The sequence below is a fragment of the Thunnus maccoyii genome, chromosome 4 (genome assembly GCF_910596095.1).
Source record: "Thunnus maccoyii chromosome 4, fThuMac1.1, whole genome shotgun sequence".
NCBI lineage: Eukaryota > Metazoa > Chordata > Actinopteri > Scombriformes > Scombridae > Thunnus > Thunnus maccoyii.
Window position 1 is genome coordinate 6,471,248 of NC_056536.1, and position 24,110 is coordinate 6,495,357.

At 41.7% G+C, this 24,110-nt stretch overlaps 1 protein-coding gene across 8 annotated transcripts in view; it reads left to right on the plus strand.

The window, feature by feature from the left end:
- LOC121895327 (plexin-A1-like) overlaps positions 1–24,110 on the plus strand; it is a 265,311-nt gene that overhangs the window by 18,738 nt on the left and 222,463 nt on the right. For 6 of the 8 annotated variants that reach the window (XR_006095744.1, XM_042408362.1, XM_042408365.1 and 3 more), the window contains exon 3: positions 21,306–22,714. Coding sequence is in view for 7 of the 8 variants with exons in the window: in XM_042408362.1 (XP_042264296.1) it covers positions 21,527–22,714 (1,188 nt within the window). In the remaining variant the exon portion in view is untranslated. Of the gene's footprint in view, positions 1–374; positions 473–9,076; positions 9,142–21,305; positions 22,715–24,110 lie in introns of those variants that run through there. The other 2 variants (XM_042408363.1, XM_042408364.1) reach the window with 2 other exon arrangements.

Sequence of the window (24,110 nt, forward strand, 5' to 3'; positions counted from 1 at the left end):
ATTTGGTGGCTAATTAGCTTAACATGCTGTTAGCATCCTAGTTTGTTTAATGGATGTGCTAACCTTAGACAGGAGTGTGTACTTTGTCATTTGCTAAGATGATGCATCCGCGGGTGGTTGTTTGGCTGTTGCTTGGTGTCGGTCTTTCATGCAAGTGACTTATTGTGAGAAATGAATATGGTAATTATTATTCCAAATGAAAATGCTACGCACGTCACCTTTACATTATTCTTTTCAAATCACCCGAAGACATGATCTTTGTTGCTTTTATGAGGTGGATTCTCAACACTAGCAGTATGCAGAACTTTGCAGCACTGGCTGTGCTTTCAGACAGTCCATTCTATGCTCTCTGCTCTCCCCTCTTGTCCCTCCAGGTTTTGGCAGCCCCGTTTGGGTTCTGGAAATGATTACCGTGCCAGACAGACCAATCAGATAAGGCTGTTACAGCGGCTGCAGAGGGTCATGGGTAGGGGTGAGAGGTCGCATTCCTTTCTCTCAGATTAGATCCACTCTTCACACTGTTAACACTGTAAACTGTCACAGCTGTGTGTGTGTGTGTGTGTTTGTGTAAGTGTGATTGCACCAAAATCAATGTGGTGCATAATAATTGTTTCAAGAAGATGCTTTGGTGATGTCATAATGAGTCACTGACAGTCTTGCGCATAACGTGCATCATTATTGTACAGCAGTAGGGGATATTGCATAAAAGAATGACACATTTGGTTTGTCATCTGGAGGGAGCCACTAGAAACCAGAGCTGTCACCTGCTAGCTCCTCAACTGGGCCTTTATCACATAGCATATTTGGTTGTATCAGTGATGTCACACTCATACGTCTACATATCCGACTCAGGAGTGGATCTGAGTTTGCTTTATGTGCAGCTGTTGTTCTCAAAGTCAAGCTGAGCCAAATTGAGCCATTCCAGGCTAAGCTTCAACATGGCTAATGGAGCCATGGATTTTTATGTGTTTGTCCTGGTTCAGTGTTTCTGGCACTTCGCTTCACGCTTGGAGTCACAGCGCATTTTTTCCACATTTTGCAGGCTGGAAAAAGAGGCTAGAGGGCCAGAGCAAGGCCGGAACACACACACACACACACTCACACATGCAAAGACACACGTCTCCATTCATGTCATTGCCCTTGGTCGACCTCTTCACATGCACATTTGCACATGTGCACATGTTAACTCAGTGACGTCTTCAGTCACTGAGTCAACTTCAGTATCGTTTTGAGTGTTTTAGTGAGTGAGCGAGTGTTGAGTTTTAGTCACATCAGAAATCAACAGCTTTGCGTTCAGAGAGCGGCCGCTGGTTTGGGATATTTGTGTTTCGATTGTGTTTACATGTACGGCTACTGATGTCCTGTTTACATGAAAAGTGTGTGTGTGTGTGCTGGAGAAATGTGTCAGCTACAATGACACACTGAAGGGGATTACTTTTCAAATGCAGTGAGTATATCACCTCTGTTCAAACAACTGGCTGTGTTAGTGTGTGTGTGTGTGTGTGTGTGTGTGTGTGTGTGTGTGTGTGTGTGTGTGAGAGAGAGAGAGAGAGCCCTGGAGCTTAGTGTTACCCCACTCCAGAGGTCTGTTAGGGAAATGAATGGGGTTGATACTGAGAGGGTCCAGCACATCCAGATTAACAGATTTTTATCACCGTAAACGGAACTCGTTTTCACAATCTTTGGAGCTCTCCTTCTCATTTTCACAAACACACAGTCACGCAGACATCATTAGTATGCATCACATGAACAGTTTCTTTTTACACTCTCTCACTGTTTAAGGATGGATCCTTTTGGACAGATGCTGCTGCTTTGGTCAAATGACTTTATTTCTTTTGCTTATGTTGTAGATATGACGTTTTGCTTCCCTCACTGCCCAGTCTGAAGTTCATCTCCATGTTTTTCTTACCTCCAAAAGGACTTGAATAATTACCTTAATGTATGATCTTAATTTAAAGTTATTTTTCTTCCTGGAGCCTCTTTTTTCTTGGGTCTAATAGTGCTTAGAGAAGCTGCTTAGATAGTGCTTTGTTTCTGTATATGGCCACACTTTCTGTGACATCCCCGTCCTGTTATTTATGCATTTCCTCCTGCACTTTCTTCTTTCTTCAAGCAAAAAAAAAAAAAAACACTGGCCGGGCTACCTCAAGGGACTGCGTTTAGGTGGAAGCCATTCAACTAGAATTTTTAAAAAAAAAAGAGCCATTGAATATGTTTCTAGTGCTCTGTGACGGAAATGTTCAAAAAGCTTATGGAGGCAGGCAAAAACAAATAAACAAATTGAGCCTGTGAGAAGATAGTGGCCCGATGCCAAGTTCCAGGGACTGAAAAAAAAGTATATCCTGAGTTGATTGAAAATGTTCCAAAACATTTGAAATCGGGGGGGGGGGGGGGGGGGGGGGATGGGATGCGAGGCTTGTGACGGAAGCTATCACTTCTCTAACACTGGCAACAGCAACGGATATATGTTCACAAAAATGGAATATGGCCCCTCATTCTGTGCCAAGAAGTCCTGGCAAATAAAATGAATGCTTGTTTTCAGACTGCTGGTTTTAGTTATACAAAACATTTGTCAAAGGCAGAGATGCTCTAAAGGCAGATATATTCTTATTGGATGAGTTGACCCTGAAAACTGTTAGTTTTACCTAACTCGCAGAACGGAGTGTTAAAGACAGATGTTTGGCTGAAATATAAAAATGGAAATAATGTATTTTTCTTTTCATTTACGACCAGAGCGTTCACCATCATAGAAAGTCAGCGGGCCAGTTAACTCGCTGTCCGTCACAACCTCGGGCTTATAGCTTTTAATTTGAACTTTGAAGGTCAGCTATGATAACTAGTCACACTGATAAGTCGTAACCACTTTATGATCCGCTTTAGTGCGTCGCTCTGATGTTACAGCCGGTTTCAGCTCAGCGAACGATATTTCTTCTTCTACAACGGCTTCATAGAAAAAAATCTTTGCTTAACTAAAATCCACTGCAAATCTGCAGCTTGTATAAAATGATGACTCATGTTATTGGCTCGTTGCGGTTAGGATACTGACTCAGTGCGTGAGTTACACACACACACACCCAAAAAAAAACGGTGCTCATTATATGAACACGTAGGCCTATGCTGCTCTCATATTGCTATAAAAATAAGCATAATCTTGCCAGTTGGGTTCGGTGATTTCTTACGTGTTCGGGGTGAATCAGCTTCTCTCAAGATTTTTTTTGAATCGGCTTCGTTTTAGTGATTTAGCCTCGGCCTTTTCCCAAAAGGCTCTCCTCATATGACTGAAGCATTGTAATCTAAACATCAAACATTTTCTTCTCACAATCTACGAAACATAAAATATTACGACTAAACGACCTGTGCAGATTCACAGTATAAAAAGTTTCAGGTGACAGTGTGTTTTTATTCGACTGTTCAGGTGTTACAATGAAGTGTAGTTGAGCAGAAACAGAAGAAGAAGAAGCGTTGCCAGCGGTCACTGAGGATGCTCAGGGCTCAGTGGCCACATGGGACGGTATCATTGCTCCCTTAACGTGTATAATTCCTGTTCAAACAGTATGATGGGGCGTGACAATAGACAGCCAGGGATCAAACTTGTGTTGTAGAGATCAGCGAGGCAGCTTGGAGCCAGAAAGGTGTGACCCGCTAAAGAAATCCGATGACTCCCGTCGGTTGGACGAGTGCAGCGTGAGGTCACCACCGAAGCTGGAAATAACAATCTCCAAGACGTTTTTAGTTTCCGTTCCATGGGATCTCTAATAACTTCAGAGAAGTACGCTTTCATGGCCAAGTGTGAGACTAAATGACTTGTCAAGATGGACTCTGCTGTTAACAACCTCGCGAACTCCTCTGAATATCTTCTCTCAGCGTCCTCTGGGGGTCGTGTCTCTCAGGTCAAGGGTAGACAGCATGTTTACAGTATTGGATTGCTGCCTCGGAGCAAATCCGCAGAGACACGGTCCCTTCTGTCTCTGTCTCCGTACTGTATCCCTCTTCCTCTCTCTCTCCCTCTCTCTCTCTCTCTCCAGGCCAGGCCTTTTCTGTGCTCTCACGCCCTCTCTGACCCCCAGGCCCAGGGGTGTCCCCTCCACACGCCTGAGGGAAAAACTGTCTAACAGCAGCATCAGGAGGACTCTAGCTGTAACTTAGTCCGACTGAATATTTATTCAGCAGCAGCAGGTCTCCGGCTGCGGATGGATGATATGAGAAACACTGATATTTCACTGTGGAACAGTATTTTCATTTTCCAGCGTGCTCTTGGCCTGAGCTAGACCAGCTGGTCAACAATAGGAGCACCTAGCGTGTGCATTTTCCATACTATTCTCTCAGATATGTAGAATTACTCTTTTTTAAAAGGCTGCTCTCACCTGAGTTTGATGGTCCTCATTCTGTTTTCATTTTAAACCTTTTATCCTTTATTTTTCTGTCAGTATTCATAATTTGATTTCATATAATTCATTTGAACATTTATGTGTTCTGATATCTGTTATTTTTTTATTTATTTTTTAATCTCCATCCTTTATTTTTTACTGTTCAGTTTTTAATTTCTCCTGCGCAGCACTTTGACACCGTGTTGATAATTGCTTTATGAAGAAAGGTTATTATAATCATTGCTAAAGAGGGCAAGCAATCACAATAACAACAAGCAAAACCCTATCATTTGAATGAAAAGTGCTTTTTTTTTGTACGCACTTGAATTATGATTTCCTTACTGAAAGAAAAACAAAACCAAGGCGAGTTCCAGTACATCACCTCTCTCAAGCAGGACAGCTAACATATGCAACTGATTATTTATGAACCCCTATGGGCGTATGCCTGCCAAAACCTACACTACAGTGCTGCACCCAGCTGAAATATTGCCTTAAGGTTAACAAGAGCACCGCTTGAATATCTATAGCGGTGTTATAGAAATGCAACAAGCTTTGGGCTGAGTTTCAAGTCCACATGCCTGAGATAAACACGTCCAGTCAGAGAGCGTGACCGCAGGCTTCAGATGTTATGTTAACAAGGGCAACGTCAGACGGTGATTTGGTTCAGAAATGAAATGTGTGTCAGTGGATTAGTTTGCACACATCCCTGTGCAAAGTCCATATGCGTCAGTATCATGTAAGTGTGTGTTTATGAGAGAGACCTTGACAAGGTAACGAGAACGCAAGAAAAGGATGTTATTATTGTCAGGTATGAGTGTGTGTACATAGTGTGTGTGTGTGTGTGTGTGTGTGTGTCCATTCGTAACCATGAATGTCCATCTTATCAAGTGATTTAGTCACATATCATTTTTAAGATCATTCCACTTATTTTTTTCACATTTTCGTTTGTTTGGAATATTCTTTTTTTTTAAATCTTGAAATAATAAAATGAAAACAAGACAGAAGAAGGCAGATCATCCACTGATATCAGGATGATAACTCTTCTTCTAATAGACTGATTTGAACTAGAAATTAGTGCAGAAATTGAAGTGGACTTGTTCAGATGGACAGTGTTCTTGCAGTGTTCTTGGTGGTGATAGGAAGGATTATAAACTTCCACTAACACATCATAAGCTCTTCACGAACTAAGTCTGAATGTGTGTCCTTCACGTCTGCAATAACACCATTGTGATGCTAAATTGCTTCTTGTAGGGAAATTATCTTTTTACTTGCCCACAGGGAGGTCAGAGGTCAGGTTCAGCTGCAGAGCAGCAGCCCCGGAGCTGGTAGGAATTCAGCGCCTTGATGGTTTTTAACATTGGGAGCTTTAAGTTGAACGATTAATCGCTATCTACACACCATAATCAGTTCCTCTCTTATTCTGTCATAAAAAACTCCTTGAGGATGAGAACACGTGTGCAACTGTTAAATCCTTCCCCCCGCGAGGCCGCGGCCTTGCAGCAGAACAGGAATGCCGTCAGTTCTTAGACGTGATAATCAGAACCAGATTCAAAAACGCAGCATCCTGTCCAATTGCAATCAGGCCAATGCGATGCCTCAAGAATTCACCCTCTTCCTCTCCGACTCTAACCTCATGTCAAAAATGTAGATCCAGATTTGATTAGCAATGCAATTAGAGTAGTGTTTCTTCAGTGTTTTCATGTCACAGCCCCCTGAGTAAAGACAAATTAGACTCCAGACTCCCATTTGATAAGATTTGGTCCCAGGGATCCTATAAGGAGAGAGGTCTGTTGTTGATTTAGTGTCATATTGGACTGAACTGAATTGCATGTCTGTCCAGAATGTAAACAGGGGGGATGGTGCTGCTCAAAGTGGCATGTGAAACATATCAACATAATTAAGTTATGGTAAACCAAGTTTTTCTCCATTCTGATGAAGAACCTCTGGATCCCGCTCGGGGGACACCTGGGATTTATTAAGATCACCGTGACAACCACTATGTTAGAATATATTTTGACAGGAAGGGAGAGCAGGTTAGAAATGTCTCTGTGGTCACGTATCATACAAGAGCAGAGAGATATGTACTCAATCAGCTTTTGTCATTGTAACCTTCAAGCCCCCAACTCACAGCCTATCAAATTTTAGCGGGGTGTGATGTCACTTCCTACTGAAACAGGCAACATTGCAGAAGTTTAGGGCTGCAACTAAAGATTATTTTCATTAATTCATTTCATTAATTTGATGATTATTTTCTCAATTAATTGATCAGTTTTGCAGCTCTAAACAACTTCACGTGTAAAAATAGATCTAACATTAGGTCTGCTTAACATTTGTGCAATGATGGCAGCATGTATGATTGCGCAGTGTAAGATTCATAACTCAATTTCTCGGTGAAAGAGAAATACACATGTTTTTAATATATCGTTTCCATGACTGTGATCCTTTGCTATTAATATCACTGTGGAAAAGCCCCTTTGAGAGCACTTTGTCAATATTATTAGTGCTACTACTAATGAAACAAATTTATTCATACTGGTGTGGAATCTAATCAAAATGTCACATTGGGATCGTTTGGGGTTAAGAGCTTCTCAGTTTCAACAAGAAGAAGCCAGTGAGACGGGGTTGCTCGTAGCGTTTTCTTTGTAAACTAATTGCTGTGAATGTTATTCAGATGTGGAAACACTGCAAACGTTTGGTTTTGCTGATAGAAGCTGCTGCTGATGTTTAGCATCTTTAATGCCCGTTTTCACACCGTAGAATGATCCAGAAAGCCTCGAGAACAGTGTTTAGAGCTCCAGATATTCAAACATTCCTCTGAAAAACTGAATAATAATCAGTGCTGCATTCAATTAATCGATCAGAGAAAATTAATCAGCAACAATCAGTCATTTATTAAGTTAAAAGTTCACCGGTTCCAGCTTCTCAAATGAAAGGATTTTGCCGCTTTTCTCAGTTTTATATGATTGTAAATTTGGTCAGAAAAAAAATAAGCAGTTGGAAGACGTCACCTCGGGTTCAGTTTACAAAAGGACCATATGAGCGAGCTGATTTAGTAGTCTGACCCCTGTGGACAGATGGAAGAGGGCAAAAGAAGGTTGGATTTAACAGCAGAGAGGAGGAGGAGGAGGAGGAGGAGGAGGAGTGTGATGGGTTAAATGTTCTGGATTTAGAGAAGTTCTTCCTCCATCTGATCTGAACTGCTGTGTGCACTTTAATAAGCACTTTCATTTATATTAAACATGCAAATGTAGCCTTTGCAAGGAGATTGATATGCATGGAGGATATGTGTGTGTGTGTGTATTTGTGTGTGTGTGTGTGTGTGTGTACTACTTTATCAGGGTCTTCTGTTCATTAGCCCAGTGTAATTGTGTTAGCAGTGTTGCTGGCAGGGCGGGAAGAAAATATCTGTGTGTAAAGGTCACATCAGAGGAGAGATGACATACGGATAGATGACACACACATCGTAGCACACACACACACACACACACACACACTCTCTCTCCCTCTCTCTTCCTTACTCTCTGATGCCCATGAAGACAGCTCTGGCTGCGTTTTGTGAGTATGTGTTTGGATGCCTCCTCTTGCCCTAAGGTATGCATATGTCTTTGTGTGCGTGTGTAGGTGTGTGAGCGCCTGATTCAAGTGGCATTGCTTAATCAAGTGTGATATTCCTCCTCTGTAAGCTTGGCATCTGCATGTAGGCAGCAGAAAGAGCAGTTACATTATCTCCCGTTCGGTGTGTGTGTGTGAGCGTGTGTGTGTTGGGTTTCTTTATGTGTGTACAGCTTCCATTTTGTCGCTTGTCTTAGAAACATACAGCGTTTTTTTTTTTTTTGATTAAATAATCAGATGAAAAGCAGAACGCAGTCCAAAGTAGAACTCAATCTAGCAGTTAACACATAAATGCTCGGAAGAGAGGATTAAAAGCATCAATAGCGACGTAAACCGTAGTGACAGTATATAAATACATAAACATACCCGCAAATAACTTGTGTGAAAGCACTCTTGCGTGATCGAGTGCGTTGCTTGTAGTTCTCCTTATGAAATGAAATAACATCCTGGTTTATAAAAAGGTAATTGACACATCGCAGCAGTTAGGAACATTCTATTTCCTGCCTACCTTTACGTGTGGGTGTTTAAGTGCCTCTCCTTAGCGCGCATATATGCCGTGTTAGTGCAGGGTTATTGGAACAATAGCTCTTGGAAATATTATAATAATGACAATACTGTGATCCTCTATTGGTCCATGTAGAGAAATAATCTTTTCAGGTCAGAGTTCATAGTCAGAGCAGGAGCTGGAGGGGAGTCAAACTTCAACTTCTGGGATTTCTTTCCGGCTGTACTTGCAAGGCGATTAATTGCGAGCTCTACAAGGCTCTACTCTAAGGAAGGCGGCTTCCTGAAACCACCTGAACCAGCAGCAGGTATATTTCCAAAACCCACCCACCATTTGTACAATTTTACCAAGCAGCTTCATTTTTAGAACCAGAAAGGAGCTTCAAATGATGGTTGGTCACCTGCCAGAGTGGCTGACGGAGTAGGTAATTACCAAAAATTTTCCAGCATTTGGCTCATGGCTGCTGTTAATTTTTCACTCTTGTAGTTACACTTCACAGCCAAGAGGCTTTCATCGTGATTATCTGCAGCAGGAGTTATTTTACCTGATATTACCTCTTTAAATGATTGAAACACGCTGGTAATGTTCACAGGAGCAGTAACAAGCAGAGAGGACCTGTTAGTTCAGCTGACCATAACGTTAGGATGACACCCATAGGTGAGTTCAAAGTCAAAGCAAACTGCTTATCGACAGAAATGTCAGGTAAATCGTGATTGTTAGTATAAGAGTGTTTGAAGCAAGTGTAGAAATAGTTATATATTTCCTCAGTGTGTGTTCACATAAAGAAGTTAGTTTCATTTGATGCACATTTTAAACTTTACGTAGTCAACATCTCAGCTCAGCGTCGCTGTGCATTCATGAGAATCACAGACTCTGTGTCATGCCAGGAATTGTCAGTTCTAATTTTAGTCAGCCGACAATTATCAAGTGACAGATAGGTGGTTGGTATCCCAGGGTTTTCTTCATCAATTTGATATTTACCAAAACATTAGGAAAATGTAAAGCAAATACATTAATCCGAGTAGCTGTATACGCTCAGCAGTTAACAACCACACATGCTGAGAATTCAGCGCGACAGAATGTATGCTGTCATTACAGAGCTATTGATAAAGTTGAATTAAAAGTCACTGACTTGGAGAAATAAGCTCTATAATTTACAAAGCGCTCGCTCTCAGAAGAGAGCAGCAGTAAAGACAGAAACACCACTGTGTGTATTTGATGCTACAGCAAACAAAGAACAGACAGTTTAAACATCTCCGCGGTCACAGTGAATGTGCAGCTTATGGTCAGAGAGCCTGTAAATGATCAAATCCAAGCACCTTAAAAAACACATCATCATGCACGCTCTGCAAACACAACCAGGACAACAAGCCTTTTGGTTTTAGTAACTTAACACTGGGTAAAGATTCAAATCTGCGAGGATCTGACCGAGCACAGTGACTCAAAGGTTCAAACCAAGAAGCAGGAAGTTGACTTTAACAATAAAAGTGTTGGCATAGAGCAAAAATGATCCAGAAGTATAAACACAAAGACATTGTTTGGTTTAAAGTCTGTGTGTGTGATCTTTATGTCATTATGGCTGCGTTTGTGTTTTCATATCTGTGCCGCATCATGTAACGCTCTGCTTCCTGTCAATCACCCGACACCTACAGGAGGAAATAATGGTTTCCATCAGGAAATGATCGCCTTCTTTGTTTTCACTTCTTTTCGAGTCTGAAAAAAAAAAACACTCAGGATGTCATCTAGGCTTGGAGACTTGTAATGTATAACAGAAAGCCTGTGTTACAAACTGGGGGGGTGTGTGGAGTTTGAAAGACACGGACAGGCACCGGCAAGGGATGGTCTAATGAAGGAGACACTATTGAGTTGCATTGTTGGAAGTGTAGGATGGAGTGGTTTTGGAGCTTGGCCCACTTTGGGTACTAAAAGTTTGGGTATCTCACATAACTCACTTGAGTATCCCTAAAAACTAAGTAGCAGTTGTGATGACAATGAATAAATGTTGAAACCATAGTTACATAGGCTACAGCATGCATTATAAACTCATTATAAGTGACCATAATAGCTTATGTTGATAGAAAATAAGAGAAAATCTAACTGTGGGGAGTGTATATGAATTCATCATCTATTTAACATTTGCATGATTTTCATGATTTTCACTTTTTTTCTATGTTTATTTAAGATGTTGCTGCCTCCATTCAACTTGGCTAATTCAGTATATTCTAATAAAATAAAAAAAAGAGCTTTATCATTAACGCAGCTCCTCTCAGTCTCACGCAGGACAGGCGTTGCCAAGTCAATGTGTCGGCGTCCCCGCCCTTCCTAACGGCGGTTGAACATTTGTACTGACAGCCCCAGTTTATAGCCGGTGTTACAGCACCACCGCGACAATAAAACAGGTTTCTATTGCAGCTCGAGTATAAAGTCTCTCAACCAAGATAGATGGTGATATTCCTCTCGCCTCCAGATATGAAACTACAGTATGCACTTAGTTTCCCATCTGTCTCCACACAGACCTATCAGCAACAGTAGGGGACTCTTTTTTTTTTTTCTTCCTTCTCGCGTCCTTGTGTCAGTGTTTCTGTACTGTGTCCTTTTTCCTGTTTGCCTGCACACTGATTCCAATGCAGCGATTTTCTTCTTTCAGACTCTGATTGAATGGGCAGTGCGGTTCCTTTTTTTTGTTTTCCCTCTCTCCATCTCTCCATCCTTCATTGCTCTCTCCCTCTCATTTTCTTAAACTGCAAAATTGCTGTTCTGCGGTTGGGAGCCAGCTTCGATTATCTACGCCAAATTCCCTGATAAAGAACTGTGTTTCTGGGCCTATTCAAGCACTTAAAGCCCCTCTAAATGGCTTTAGCTGCAGGGTCTCCTCTTTGGAGACTACACACACACACACACACTCGCAAACACACGCACACAGACACACACATTCTCTTCATTGCAGTGATTTCAACCCCCATCATGGGAATGATCCGACTGCAGAGTAATTTCTTTTTTTTTAAGCTTCGTCAACACATACAAATATGTTTCGCTGTTTTTGTCTCTCTCACACACACACACACACAAACATTTCTGCCGGCTCACAGCATCTGTTAATATGCTTTCATCCGTGCTGGACAATTAGTATGTGTTTGCTTGTGTGCATGTGTTAATAGAACGGTTCCTGTTTTAAGAAGAAGACATGTTTGTATAATTGCATAAAGGAGATCATCCCCTCGAAAGTGTTAAAGCAGGAAGTAGTAGCACAGCAACAAGGTGTAGGGAACAGCATGTGGTGGATTGATAAAGCGTTTGACTTTGACATGGAAAAATGTGGTTCATGTCCCGTCTCCTACGCAGAACAGACCGTAAGATTTTGAAACCCGCAAAGACCAGAAATCCCTGCATCGAACGACAACTGACAACACTCTGGACGACAGGTAGACAATGATTAGAGTCCCACGAGAACACCAACACTCCCGTATTCCCATAGCAGAATACATGCATTGCTAATTTGTGCTGTGATTGACGCACAAAAGGTAAAGAAACAAATAAGAAATGCTTAATTTGAACGAGATGGTGGATAGTTGAAGCCAAATGTAAAAATGAAACATGCTTAAAATAACTGATGAGAATGAGGTACTAGATAAGAATCCTTCAGCAACACATTGTATGAGTTTTGTGTGGATTAAAGGACACATAATGTGTTAATTAGTGAGGTTAAGAGGTGTTCAAGGGTGGATTTTTTTTTAACCTTTGGACAGAACCAAGCTTGCTGTTTCCCTCTGTGCTAAGCTAAGCTAACAGTCTCCTGGCTGTAGCTTCATATTCACACTCTTCCCTGAGATCCAGGCCCTCTACATGCCCGACCAATTTGTAGGAGCCATAAAAAAAAATAAAAAAAAGAAGAACAGTCCCATCCCTAATTTGAGTAATCACGCTGTTGTTTCTGTTTGTTTCTACTCATGTGAAAGTAGTTTGTATAGCTGCTTTTATTCAGAGGAGAAAGTGCTAGAAAAGGAGAGGTGGGAAAACACTCACACACACACACACACACACACACACACACACACACACACACACACACACACGCACACACACACACACACACATGTCAGGTACCAGTTGATGGATCTAGATATTTGTAACAACAAAAGGGTGGCAGCACACTCATAACTACAATGGACAAAAGTTGCTATTGACATTTCTGCAGATAAAGAATCCAAACAAAACTGTCAACTTTTCAACAAGCATGATAAAATGTGAATGATATTTTGTCGTGGTGAAGTAGATCGCAGAGTGTTTTTGCACTCTTCTGATGTATGACATCGCTGAGAGATGAAAACAGAACTAATCATACAAATATGTCTAACCTTATAGGAATATAAATTAGGGATGTGCAGAGATCTCAGTATTTGTATCTGTATTTGTTGAGGCAGCAAAATTATTTGTGTCTGTATTGGTATTGGAATAAAAGTGGAAAGGAGAAGGGGAGCAACAGGTTATGGAGAGTTCCATGGGAGCACTTGACTTGTGTCAGTAGTTGAGCTTTATCTCCGGGGAACACCCCCAACAAATAATTTTTTAAATATTTGTATGAAACAAATATTTGTATTAAAACCAACTATTTGTGGTGTATATATTTTGCCATTTTTGAGGAAGTTCACTATCAAACTTCTGAAGTGGTTTCAGCAGTTTCCTCGTATTTTGACCAAATAAATCCAAAATATCAACTGTAATCAAATCCAAATCTTTTTCGAGCCATTATGTTGCTCCGACATTCAGAGATCCGTCGTAAAAGCACAGATACCAGTTTCCCCACTTACAACTTTATAATAGGTGTTTTGAGTGAGAGGCATTAATAAAACTCTCACTACTGTACATCACCGCAGTCATTATCACCCTCTCCACCTACATGTATAAATTAATAGAAAGTGCTTCCCTTATTAATGGGAGTGTGCCGAGCCCTGTGAGAGTGCCAGTCTACACATGCAGAACGGGTAGATTGAAATGAACAGAAAAGAGCCATTTAAGAGTGAGGTTTTATTTTTTTATTTTACATCTCGGACAACAAGGTATTTTACTTTTATCAGCCTCGTTTGATGCCATATGGTGTTCACACGCAGCTTTTTTAGTTTTTAGAGGAAAAGGTCCGAGTCGCTCGTCATGAGGTATTGTACTTATAATTGCATCTCATGCAATTTGTCCTTCAAAGGTTGTGAACACGAGCATACTACAGTCGTCAGGATTTTACTTTATCGGGAAAAATCCTTAAATCCCCCCACTCCGGAGAGCTTGGAGACAGGATGAGCATATTGTAGAGGAGACTCAGTCAGATTAGGAATGATTAAGGCTCAGCTACTCAGCTCTGTGCTGCGTAGATTTGTACTGCACTCGTCTGAATGAGTGACGGCCGAGCTGCACCTGTCGGCGTGCGAGTGTAAGTGAGGGGTTTGTATCTATGATGTTCATGCATATGGATGCATATCCGGGCGGGTTCGTGGGTCGATGGCTGGTGTGTTTACAAAATGTATGCATACAGTATGTGCTCCTACATGTAAGCATCCCTGTGCTTCCCTGAGAGTCTTTGAATATTTCTGCTGAATAGAGTGGAGTAATTGTATCGTCTGGGTAATCCCTATTGTTGTTGAAAACAAAAGCGTGTGTGTGTGTGTGTGTGGATGGGGTCTAACCACGAGGAGCTATTCTACGTTGAATGATTGCCATACAACATATAACAGGATGTGTGTGTGCAGTGTGTTTAGTAGGACTGATGTTAAACTGGCAACTATCAGCTGGGCTGCCTACCACTCTGTGTGTGTGTGTCTGTGTGTGTGTGTGCATGCAGCTGTCTGTGGGGTCAACGTGTCAGTCGTGGAATGTGATTGTAAATGAACCACTGTGTCCCTGCAGCCCACATGAGCACACACACACACACACACACACGCATGCTTGCACACACACAGTCCAACCCACATTCTCTTTATTCCTTCAGTCTCACAGAAGATACTTATTTTATTTAATTTGAGTCACACCAAAGTAGAGTCACAGGGTCCAATCAGTGTAGATGAGGTGGTGTATTCTCATGTATCTTCATACGTAGTTTCAATGTGTTTCAGTCGAGCAAAAGTTCTTCTTCTCATTTTTAATAGTAGTTAATCATGTTCCTCAAGCTCTCCCTTCCTCCTCGTCTTTTCTCTTCTCTCCGTCCGTCTGTCTCCGTCCGCCAAAGAGGAGGCTGTGAGTCGACTACAGTCTGCAGTATTAGCACTAGTCAATATTACGCCTTTTGGAAAATGGATCCCAAATAGAAATCTCCTCACGTTCAAGTGTCTGCCCACCTCCTACCCCTGTTCTCATATCTCCTCCTCTGTCCTCATCTGACCTACACTGTGACTTTAACTTTGCTACCATCTGTTGAGAGAAGCCTGGAGTTTTAAAAAAAGGGAATTGATCAGATCAAATTCTGTATGCATACTCTGAGATGTTTTGCTGCATCTAAGCAAATAATTTAGTGTTTCAGGTCAAACTTTTGCAGAAGCAGAATCCCCACGCAGAACTTTTTCAAATAAACTTTCAGGTTATAGGATGAAATTACGATGTAATGCAAGTTTTTTTTACTGTTATTTTGAATTTAATCTTATAGCTGTACGTGTGTGGTTGCCTTATCAGGTTGAATAGTATAGTTTTTATAGACCAGATGAAGAGGATTCAGAGGTAAAAACTACTGCATTTGCATTGGAAAATTTGCATTTTGCAATTTGCATTTGTATATGCTGTTTCCTGTCTACAGACACCAATTAGTTACACATCAATTTTATTTGTATAGCCCAATATCACAAATCACAAATTTGCCTGAGGGGACTTTACACAGTCTCCAGTTTCTCCCACCGTGTTTGTCATTCCTTTATCGACAAAGCTGAAGGGACTGTCGGTAATGAGGAACAGTGTCTGTCCGTGACTGACTAATCGGTGCAAAACAGCATCTGTCTCTTCTCCTCTCAGAATGAACTTACTGAGATCTGGCATGACCCCAAGATCATGGAAGAGCTTTGGCCTCACACACTCTCATAGCCACATTTTTTTTTTTTTTTTTTTTTGGAGGAAATATCAGGTTTTGAGTTATATTTAATATATTTACAACCAAAATCCAACCAGAACAAAAGTTATACAGCCAAAGATGATGTGAAGGTCATGGAGTATCTTCAGGAACTTTTGGGAACTAGCTTAAAAAAGAAAAAAATCTGTTCCTGGGATGAGAAAATTCATGCAGACTTCTTGACTGAAGTGATATTACTTCAATAATAGTACTTACAGTAGGACAAAGAAGGTAAACTGGCAGGACACACTTTGAAAGGTCAGCAGCAAACGGAGTTAAAGTTCAAACAACTTTTAGTGCAAGGTGTAAAATGACTTGAACTTTTAGCATAAGGTCTATAATCACAGTAGCATTACAAATCCCAAGGTACTGCTGCTGCAAGGTTCAAGTCATCCATGGCTTGAGCCGAGGCAAATCATTTACGCCCGTGGTTATATCCAAACCTCTAGGTTCACTTGTTTTAATCAACAGGGTCATAAATAAATGCAGGTGAAGGTATCGAGTGGTTCAATTCCAGCTCATGTTCTCCACATTTTCTCTCTCCACTGCATCAGAAAAAAAAAAAATCTGTTTACAATGGAAAGGATATAAATGTAAATGTTTAGACTCTGCCTGTGGTTTGTACAGTCGGGCTGCCGTTACATATGCTTTGTGTACATACGGTTCATGCGTTGGCCGATGTGTCTGGACGTGTGTCCGTGTGTGTGTTTGAGTAGTAAATAAGATTGAATAGATGCAGGATGCACACACACACACGCACGCACAAAGTGAGGCCAGCAGGCGTGGATGTGAGCTCCATGCTAAAGAAGTGGTGTGTATAAATTTGCCTAAGTGTTTGTCCAAGGTCTGTGGCTGTGTGTGCAATCGATGTGCCAACAGCAATAAATCAGTGTGGGACAGACCTGAACGCCTCTACAGCTTCATCTGATGTGGCAGGTGGGCTTCAGGATTGTCCTGACACACACACACACACGCGCGCACACACACACACACACACACACACACACAGTCACTGAAATGAAGGCACGACTGATTCAAGGTTTTCTGGATCAGATAAAATGCTGATCTGTGTGGGGAAAACTGATGATATGATATATCAAATGATAAATGAAATGGTCTCTATGATTGTAATCAATTGTATCATTTATAAGTGACACATAATGTGACTGGAGGAATGCACTAATTGTCATATATCTATGAGATGAATACATAACAAGAACTGTGAAATCTAACTATATTGCAAGTTTTGTTTTTAAGAAAGTACCCACACAATTTAATAACCACACAATTCTATCATAAATTGTTTGATTAGGAATGCGTGTGCCACAGCAGGAGGAAAGTTTGAACCATGTTAGAATATTCTGTCCTGTTTTTCAGTCTTTTTTTCTTTCCATCTTTGTGTCACTTTTCTAGCCCATTTCTAGCGCATTTTTTCTCATTTTGATCTAATTCAGTCATTAAAGAAAGACTTGTAAATCAGAAATGTGTTTTTCAGTTTGCTAATCTCCCTCATGCTTCTCATCTCTTTGTCCCAGTTTAGTCAAACAGCTCCTGACACCATCAGCTCTCAGCTCCACCGGCTACTACAGCTATATGGTCTCTGAGTCTTCATGTGCTGCTTGGTTTTCATTTATTTATAGAATTTATAAAATACATCAGAGAAGGTGAGATGAAATGGTTCAAAAATAGCCCGCATCACATGTCATTTAGTGTATTTTATTTCATTTTATTTCCTGCTTCTGTTGCTTCAAGAAAATCCTAAAATCAGTGAAAGCTCAAGTAAAATCAATCACTCGCATCTCATTTTATTGTATTTAATACCAGTGGTGTGTATGTGCATGGACGTGTAGGTGCTTGTGTTGTTTGGAGTGTGCGTGGGCAGCTCCGTATCATGTCAGTTATGTCTGTGAGTGAGTTGTTGTGTGTTGAGGCGTGGTGAAGTCAGCAAGATCTGAGAGAGAGAGTGTGTAAAAATGCTTTTGACCACATACTGTACGTGTGTGTTGTATGTTCACATTTTTTACGCGGGTGTGTGTCCAAGATGCTAACAGTGGCTGTATTGTCCTGCTGGGACAGGCAACAGCATCGTCATCTGGGCCACTGTAATCATGGCTGGGCTGGAGATGAAAGACACTATTGACAAGAAGTGAAGTGTTTGAGGGAAAGAGAGAGAGAGAGGAATGTAATGAAAGAGTGGAATGGGAAACAGCAAAAGAAATAAGAGATGAGAATAGTTTGCTGTCCAAACTCCATTATGAAACAAGCCTTTGCCTTGTGCTCTGTATTTAGGTGAGCATAAACCAATTAAGAGAAGGCTGGGTTGAATGTGTGGTTGGTTTAAAACAGTTCAAAATGGTCCTGGAAGATGACATCAGTAAATTAAATGTCTTCTTCTCATGGTTGAGCCCATGGATGTATTGTGGCAACTGGATACCCCATCCCAAGATGGTGCCCATTCTTTCCGATCAAAGTTTCAAACCAGGTGCATTCACCAAGAACATTTTTCTCTTCCTGGTTTGCTTCCACTTTGTGCAGCCACTATGTGCATTAATGTAATTTCCATTGCCCCATTCTATTTGTCTCACAGACTTCACACTGTCATCTACATAAAAATGGTGGGGAAAAATATGGGAAAAGAAAAATTATAGGATTAAAAGGAGCTTTTACATCTTCCAAAGTTGGTAGGTGGAGACCCCCCCAAGCTCTGGTCCTCTACCAAAGGCCTGGGACTTTGAGGGTTCTGCGCAGTATCTTAGCTGTTCCTAGGACTCCACTCTTCTGGACAGAGACCTCAGATGTTGTACCTGGAATCTGCTGGAGCCACTCTACCAGTTTGTGGGTCACAGCCCCCAGTGCTCCGATCACCACTGGCACCACTGTTGCCTTCACTCCCCGCATCTTTTCTAGCTCCTCTTTCAGCCCTTGGTATTTTTCGATCTTCTCATGTTCCTTCTTCCTGATGTTGCTGTCGCTTGGGATTGCTACGTCTATTACCACTGCCTTCTTCTGTTGTTTGTCGATCAACATGATGTCCGGTTGGTCAACCATCACCAGTTTATCAGTCTGGAAGTCCCACAGGATCTTGGATTGGTCATTTTTAACCACCTAAGGAGCTGTCTTCCATTCTGACCTTGGGACTTCCAGCCCATACTCAGGGCAGATGTTCCTGTACACTATGCCAGCCGCTTGGTTATGGCGTTCCATGTACGCTGTTCCTGCCTGCATCTCACACCCTGCTACATATACATATATATATATATATATATATATATATTTATATATTATCTTGCTACTCAAGCATTTTACCTACGCCATATAGCCAAAAACAAACAATAGAAGAGCAATGGATTCATGTTGAAAATGCACAAGTCTATCCCTTTTTTCATACATATTTTCAAGGGATAAAAACATCAGTTCTGTCAATTTTATGGCAAGAAACCGAGCAGCAACATGGAGAAGAATGAAGAGTATTTTGAGTGAGCTTTTATGAGTTCCAAAAAATACTTCTTCATGGTACAATCTTTGGATAGCTCTTCAAAATTCACCATTAAGCTGGTCTACATAGAGGGATATAGTTATAGAGACAAATTAATGAATTGAAACAAATGTATTTCTTGGAATGATCTACAGAACAAATTTGGTTTGTCTAATGAGGATTTTTTTCAAGTATATGCAGCTCAGAAGTTTCTTCCCAACCTTTGATTTATATTCATTTGAACAGCAAAGTAATTTAGAGGAAATTAGAATTGATTCAGAAACAGGTATTAAATTAACAGGTAAAGTTTACAGAATCCTGCATAAATCCTATTCTGTACACACTTTGTTGCACTGTAGAATACATTTGTGGAGAGTAATTATATTAATTTAAGATGGAGGGAAAGATGGTGGAATTTAATGTGAGGTATTACAGACAATGAAATTTGCATTGAATCCAATATAAAATAATATACAGAACCTACTTTTTTAAATATGGAATTACAAATTCATTGAAACACGTTTTTTCCGGACTGGCTGTATATAGAACATTGGCTATCAGAGGTATTGGGAATGAAATTTAATTTTAATCCATCACTTTGTACATTTCAAGATATGTATTCAGCTCTACTAATACAACTTTATTTGAGCCACACCAAAGTCATGAAGCTAAACGGAGAAGAAAAAACAACCCTAAACTGGTTGTCAACCAGTGGAGCTGGATACATTTTGTCAAAACAAAATGGCTTTTTCATAACCATGACATTAATCCACAAACTGATTAAAGAAAACATTTTGCTAGTTCTCAGCTTTTGCATTTCCCAGGCAATCTCGTGTTCCCAGCACTTTGCAATCAAGATCACCATGTTTAGCCAAATGGACTTGCTCTCACATGGCAGACACCACTAGTTAACTGAATTTCATCTTCTGTCCCATCCCCTTCCAGAGATATTGAAGTGCACATCGCTTGCTTTCAGGGAAAATGAACGGAAATGGAGACGGTTGCTTTGATAATTTCATTCGTTGGGGCTTGTCAGTTAGAGATGTGGTTGGTGGTGATGAAGAGTTTTACAGAGTGATCAGTCTCTGCTGGTTAGAGGACAGTGTAACGGTTTCCTAACATCAACATAGTGTGAATTTTGGGTTTCAGTTAGAGGGGGTCCAACTCTGCTTTGAACTGCAGAGGCAAACATCCATCAGCTTCATCACAGAATGATGATAATAATGGCAGCAGTTGTGATGGTGATGATTGAGCACATGGAGCAGCCATGTTACTTTTGCACTAAAAAGCTCAAGACTTTAACTGCCCCCCCCCCCCCCCCCCCCAGTGCATTCTGGGATAAACTCTGGTCCCCAGTGACCCTGAACCGGACAAGCTGATATAGAAAATGGATGGACGGATGGAATGGAAAATAGATGGATGGTTCATCTCCCTTTCTTTTTTCTTCACAGTTTTTTTTTTTCAGTTTTCACTTATAGCAATCTTTCTCACCATCTCCACTGCCTTTATATTGAACTGGTACAGAGCCAAATAGCTTTCACTTCTCTCTCCCTCTCACTGTCTCTCCCGTTTTATCAGGTTGGACCAGTTCTCTCCTTCTCTCTCCCCTTTTCTTTTTAGAGGCAGGGTGCCTGTATTTCTCTGCTCTGTTGCTCTGTAGTAAATATACTCTAGGATTCTCCCTGCAGCCCTGCTTGTAATTTATGGATGTTTACCTGCTATCACGATGCTGCACATCAGTGGCTCACCCTGTGTGTGTTTTTGTATGTGTGTTATGTGTGTTGGTCTCCTTTTTTTATGAGTGTTGAATGCGTATGCTGTTTAGAAGTACATCTGTACATATGTTTTCCTACTTAAATACACTCTTCTGTCATAGGTTGCATATTTGTGCATATTCGAGATGAGGATGTATTTTGTGTGTGTATGTGCACTTTGTCTGCTGGATCCTTTAATACCTCCAGACAATCAATACACAGAGGAGCAATGTTTGGCCCTGTCTTCTTTTAAAAGATGCACTCCATACAGTGGTGTGAGCCAAGATTCGAGAAGTCAATAAAACAAAGCTGATAGTGCCCTCATTTGTTTTTTTGGACTCTAGCATCGAGACCTCTGAATCCGAGGCTGTGGGCGAATATTTAGTGTCTTTGTCATTTCGATACAAACAAATGAATCCTTTTTGTCAGATCACTGGAAGTGCAACACATGATTCCATGAATATATTGACATCTCCGTTTGCTAAGATTTTTCTTTGTGTCTATTTCTCAGGGCTGGTGGCAGATGAGGCTGAAGAACAGGGGATGAGGTTATAAAAACAACAACGGAGAAAAGAGGAAAAGAAGGAAGAGGAAGTCGATTACTTGGAAACTCTTCTTTTGTATCATCATACCTTGCAGTCCTGTAAGGCTCTGACTGACCCTGCAGAGGATTACACGCTCAAAAATACACGCCAACACCCACACGCTCGCACCTCCCCTCCCCTCACCGCCATGTCCTCCCACCTCAACCCGCCTCTTCTCATCCTCCCCGTCCTCCTCCTTCTGCTCCTCTCCCTGTCCATCCCCTCCACCTCCACCTCTCCTTCCTCCTCCTCCTCCTCCTCCCTCCTCTCCTTCTCCCCACCGGAAGGAGGTCTCACACATTTGGTGGTCCACAACAAAACTGGCGAGGTCTACCTGGGCGCTGTCAACTGGATCTACAAGCTGTCCAGAAACCTCACCAAGCTACGAAGCCACGTTACTGGCCCTGTCACGGACAACCCTCGCTGTTACCCTCCGCCCGGTGTCCAGTCCTGCCCCCATGAGTTGGTGCAGACCTCCAATGTCAATAAACTCCTGCTACTTGACGCTTCCCACAACCGCTTAATTGCCTGTGGGAGCACTTCCCAGGGAATATGCCAGTTCCTGCGTCTGGATGATTTGTTTAAGCTCGGCGAGCCCCACCATCGTAAAGAGCATTATCTATCCAGTGTCGCCGAAGCAGGCACCATGTCAGGTGTCGTGATCTCCCCGGATCTTTTTGGCGGCGGCGGGAAACTTTTTGTCGGCACTCCTATCGATGGGAAATCAGAGTACTTCCCGACACTGTCAAGCCGCAAGTTAATGTCCAACGAGGAGAACGCAGACATGTTCAGCTTCGTCTACCAGGACGAGTTTGTCTCCTCGCAGCTCAAGATTCCCTCAGACACACTGTCCAAGTTTCCGGCATTTGACATCTACTATATCTACGGCTTCAACAGCGAGCAGTTTGTGTATTACCTCACCTTACAGCTCGACACCCAGCTTACCTCGCCAGATGCAAGCAGCGAACAGTTCTTCACCTCCAAAATCGTCCGCCTATGCGTCGACGATCCTAAGTTCTACTCCTACGTTGAGTTCCCCATCGGCTGCACCAAGGACGGAGTGGAGTATCGCTTGGTTCAGGATGCTTATTTGGCCCGACCAGGGACCCGTTTGGCGCGTTCGCTTGGTATTCCAGAGCATGAGGAGGTTCTGTTTACTGTATTTGCCCAGGGACAGAAGAACAGAGCCAAGCCGCCCAAGGAGTCGGCTTTGTGTCTGTTCACAATGAGACGGATAAAGGAGAAGATTAAAGAGAGGATTCAGTCGTGCTACAGAGGAGAGGGGAAACTCTCCCTGCCATGGCTGCTTAACAAGGAGTTGGCCTGCATCAACTCGGTGAGTGTTCGTGACTCTTTGTTTTGTGATTATGATTTTATTATCCAGAGTAACCAATTAAAATGATAAAATAATCCTGATTGTGTACAAACGTATGGTTCGCACGTGTTCATTTACAGTTGAAAGCACACAAAAGGCCAGTTTTTTGTACAGTTTCTAGTTCCTGGAATAATGGGTCTATTAGTGGGTTTGTGTTTTTGCATTAGTTTCTACTTCAGCTGAATAGACGTTGGACAGCCTATCCCTACTTTGAACCTTGCCAAAAGCATTTTAGTGGTCATGGTTTTAGGGTGTGTTCAAACTAAGCATGTTGTGAAAGGTCATGTCCAGCTCTGAAACACGTTCTCGATTAATTCAGTTTGTTTGTCCAGGTGAGCCGTTTGCTGTCAGGTGGCTCCAAGTAATTACCCTGTGATGCCTGTAGATGCAAATATCTGCTGAGAACTGCTGAACAATTTCTTTTTAGTGAGGACAGAATGGATGCCAGACTTTTGGAAACCCCCTGAAAAGACAAGGGTTGGAGCAAAGACCAACACTGGCCTAATGTTTAGCTAAAATTTCCAGAACTTGAGTACATTTCGCCCCCGTACTCTGTCCACCACCCCACACACAATGCCAATATCTCTATCATGGCAGGTCACCAAAACTTTTTGTGCAATTCAAAGCTGTTTGTGCATCCATTTGAGTGTCCCTAGTTGTCCTATAAGTGGAAAGTATGAATTTCAACAAACTTCAAAATGCAACAAAGTAATATTTTCCATTCTGGTTTGGACCAAAGCAAACAAACTGTAGGTGTGATTGCACATTTAGTGCCCCGTGTTATAAATGCTGTTTCAGTGGCTTTTCCAATCCAGCATTATAGCACTAAGAGAGTACGTGGGCAGCAAATTAAGTACATTTACCATGATCTCCTTAAGAGAGCGGCTATATTTATTATCAGGGTATGTTGAAAACATGCATGACTGGATAGTAATTAACTGAAGGGTTCATTTCTGTAGTGTACCTGCAATATAGTAGCCGATATTTTCTCAAGGCTTAGAAATCCTTCATTCGTCAACTTTTTTCACCCCCTTTTCAATGTTTTGAGCCGGCATTGAATAACAAAGTGAAAGAACGAAACAGATTTACTTCTGATTGTCAAATACTGCAGGACAGGACATGACAGGGAGGACAGCTGTCTCTCTGAGCTCCTGTCTATTAAGTGGGAATAATTCAGACTGTCCACAAATTGGGGTTGGCTTGTCTTTCCTTTTCCTAATAGACGAGCTGCCCTACGGGTGCCTGAAAGACATAAGTGTGTGTATGTGTGTCTCACCTGCTCCCATCACCCACATGTCACACACACACACACACACACACACACAGCTCCATATCCTCATGAATAATTCACCTGGTC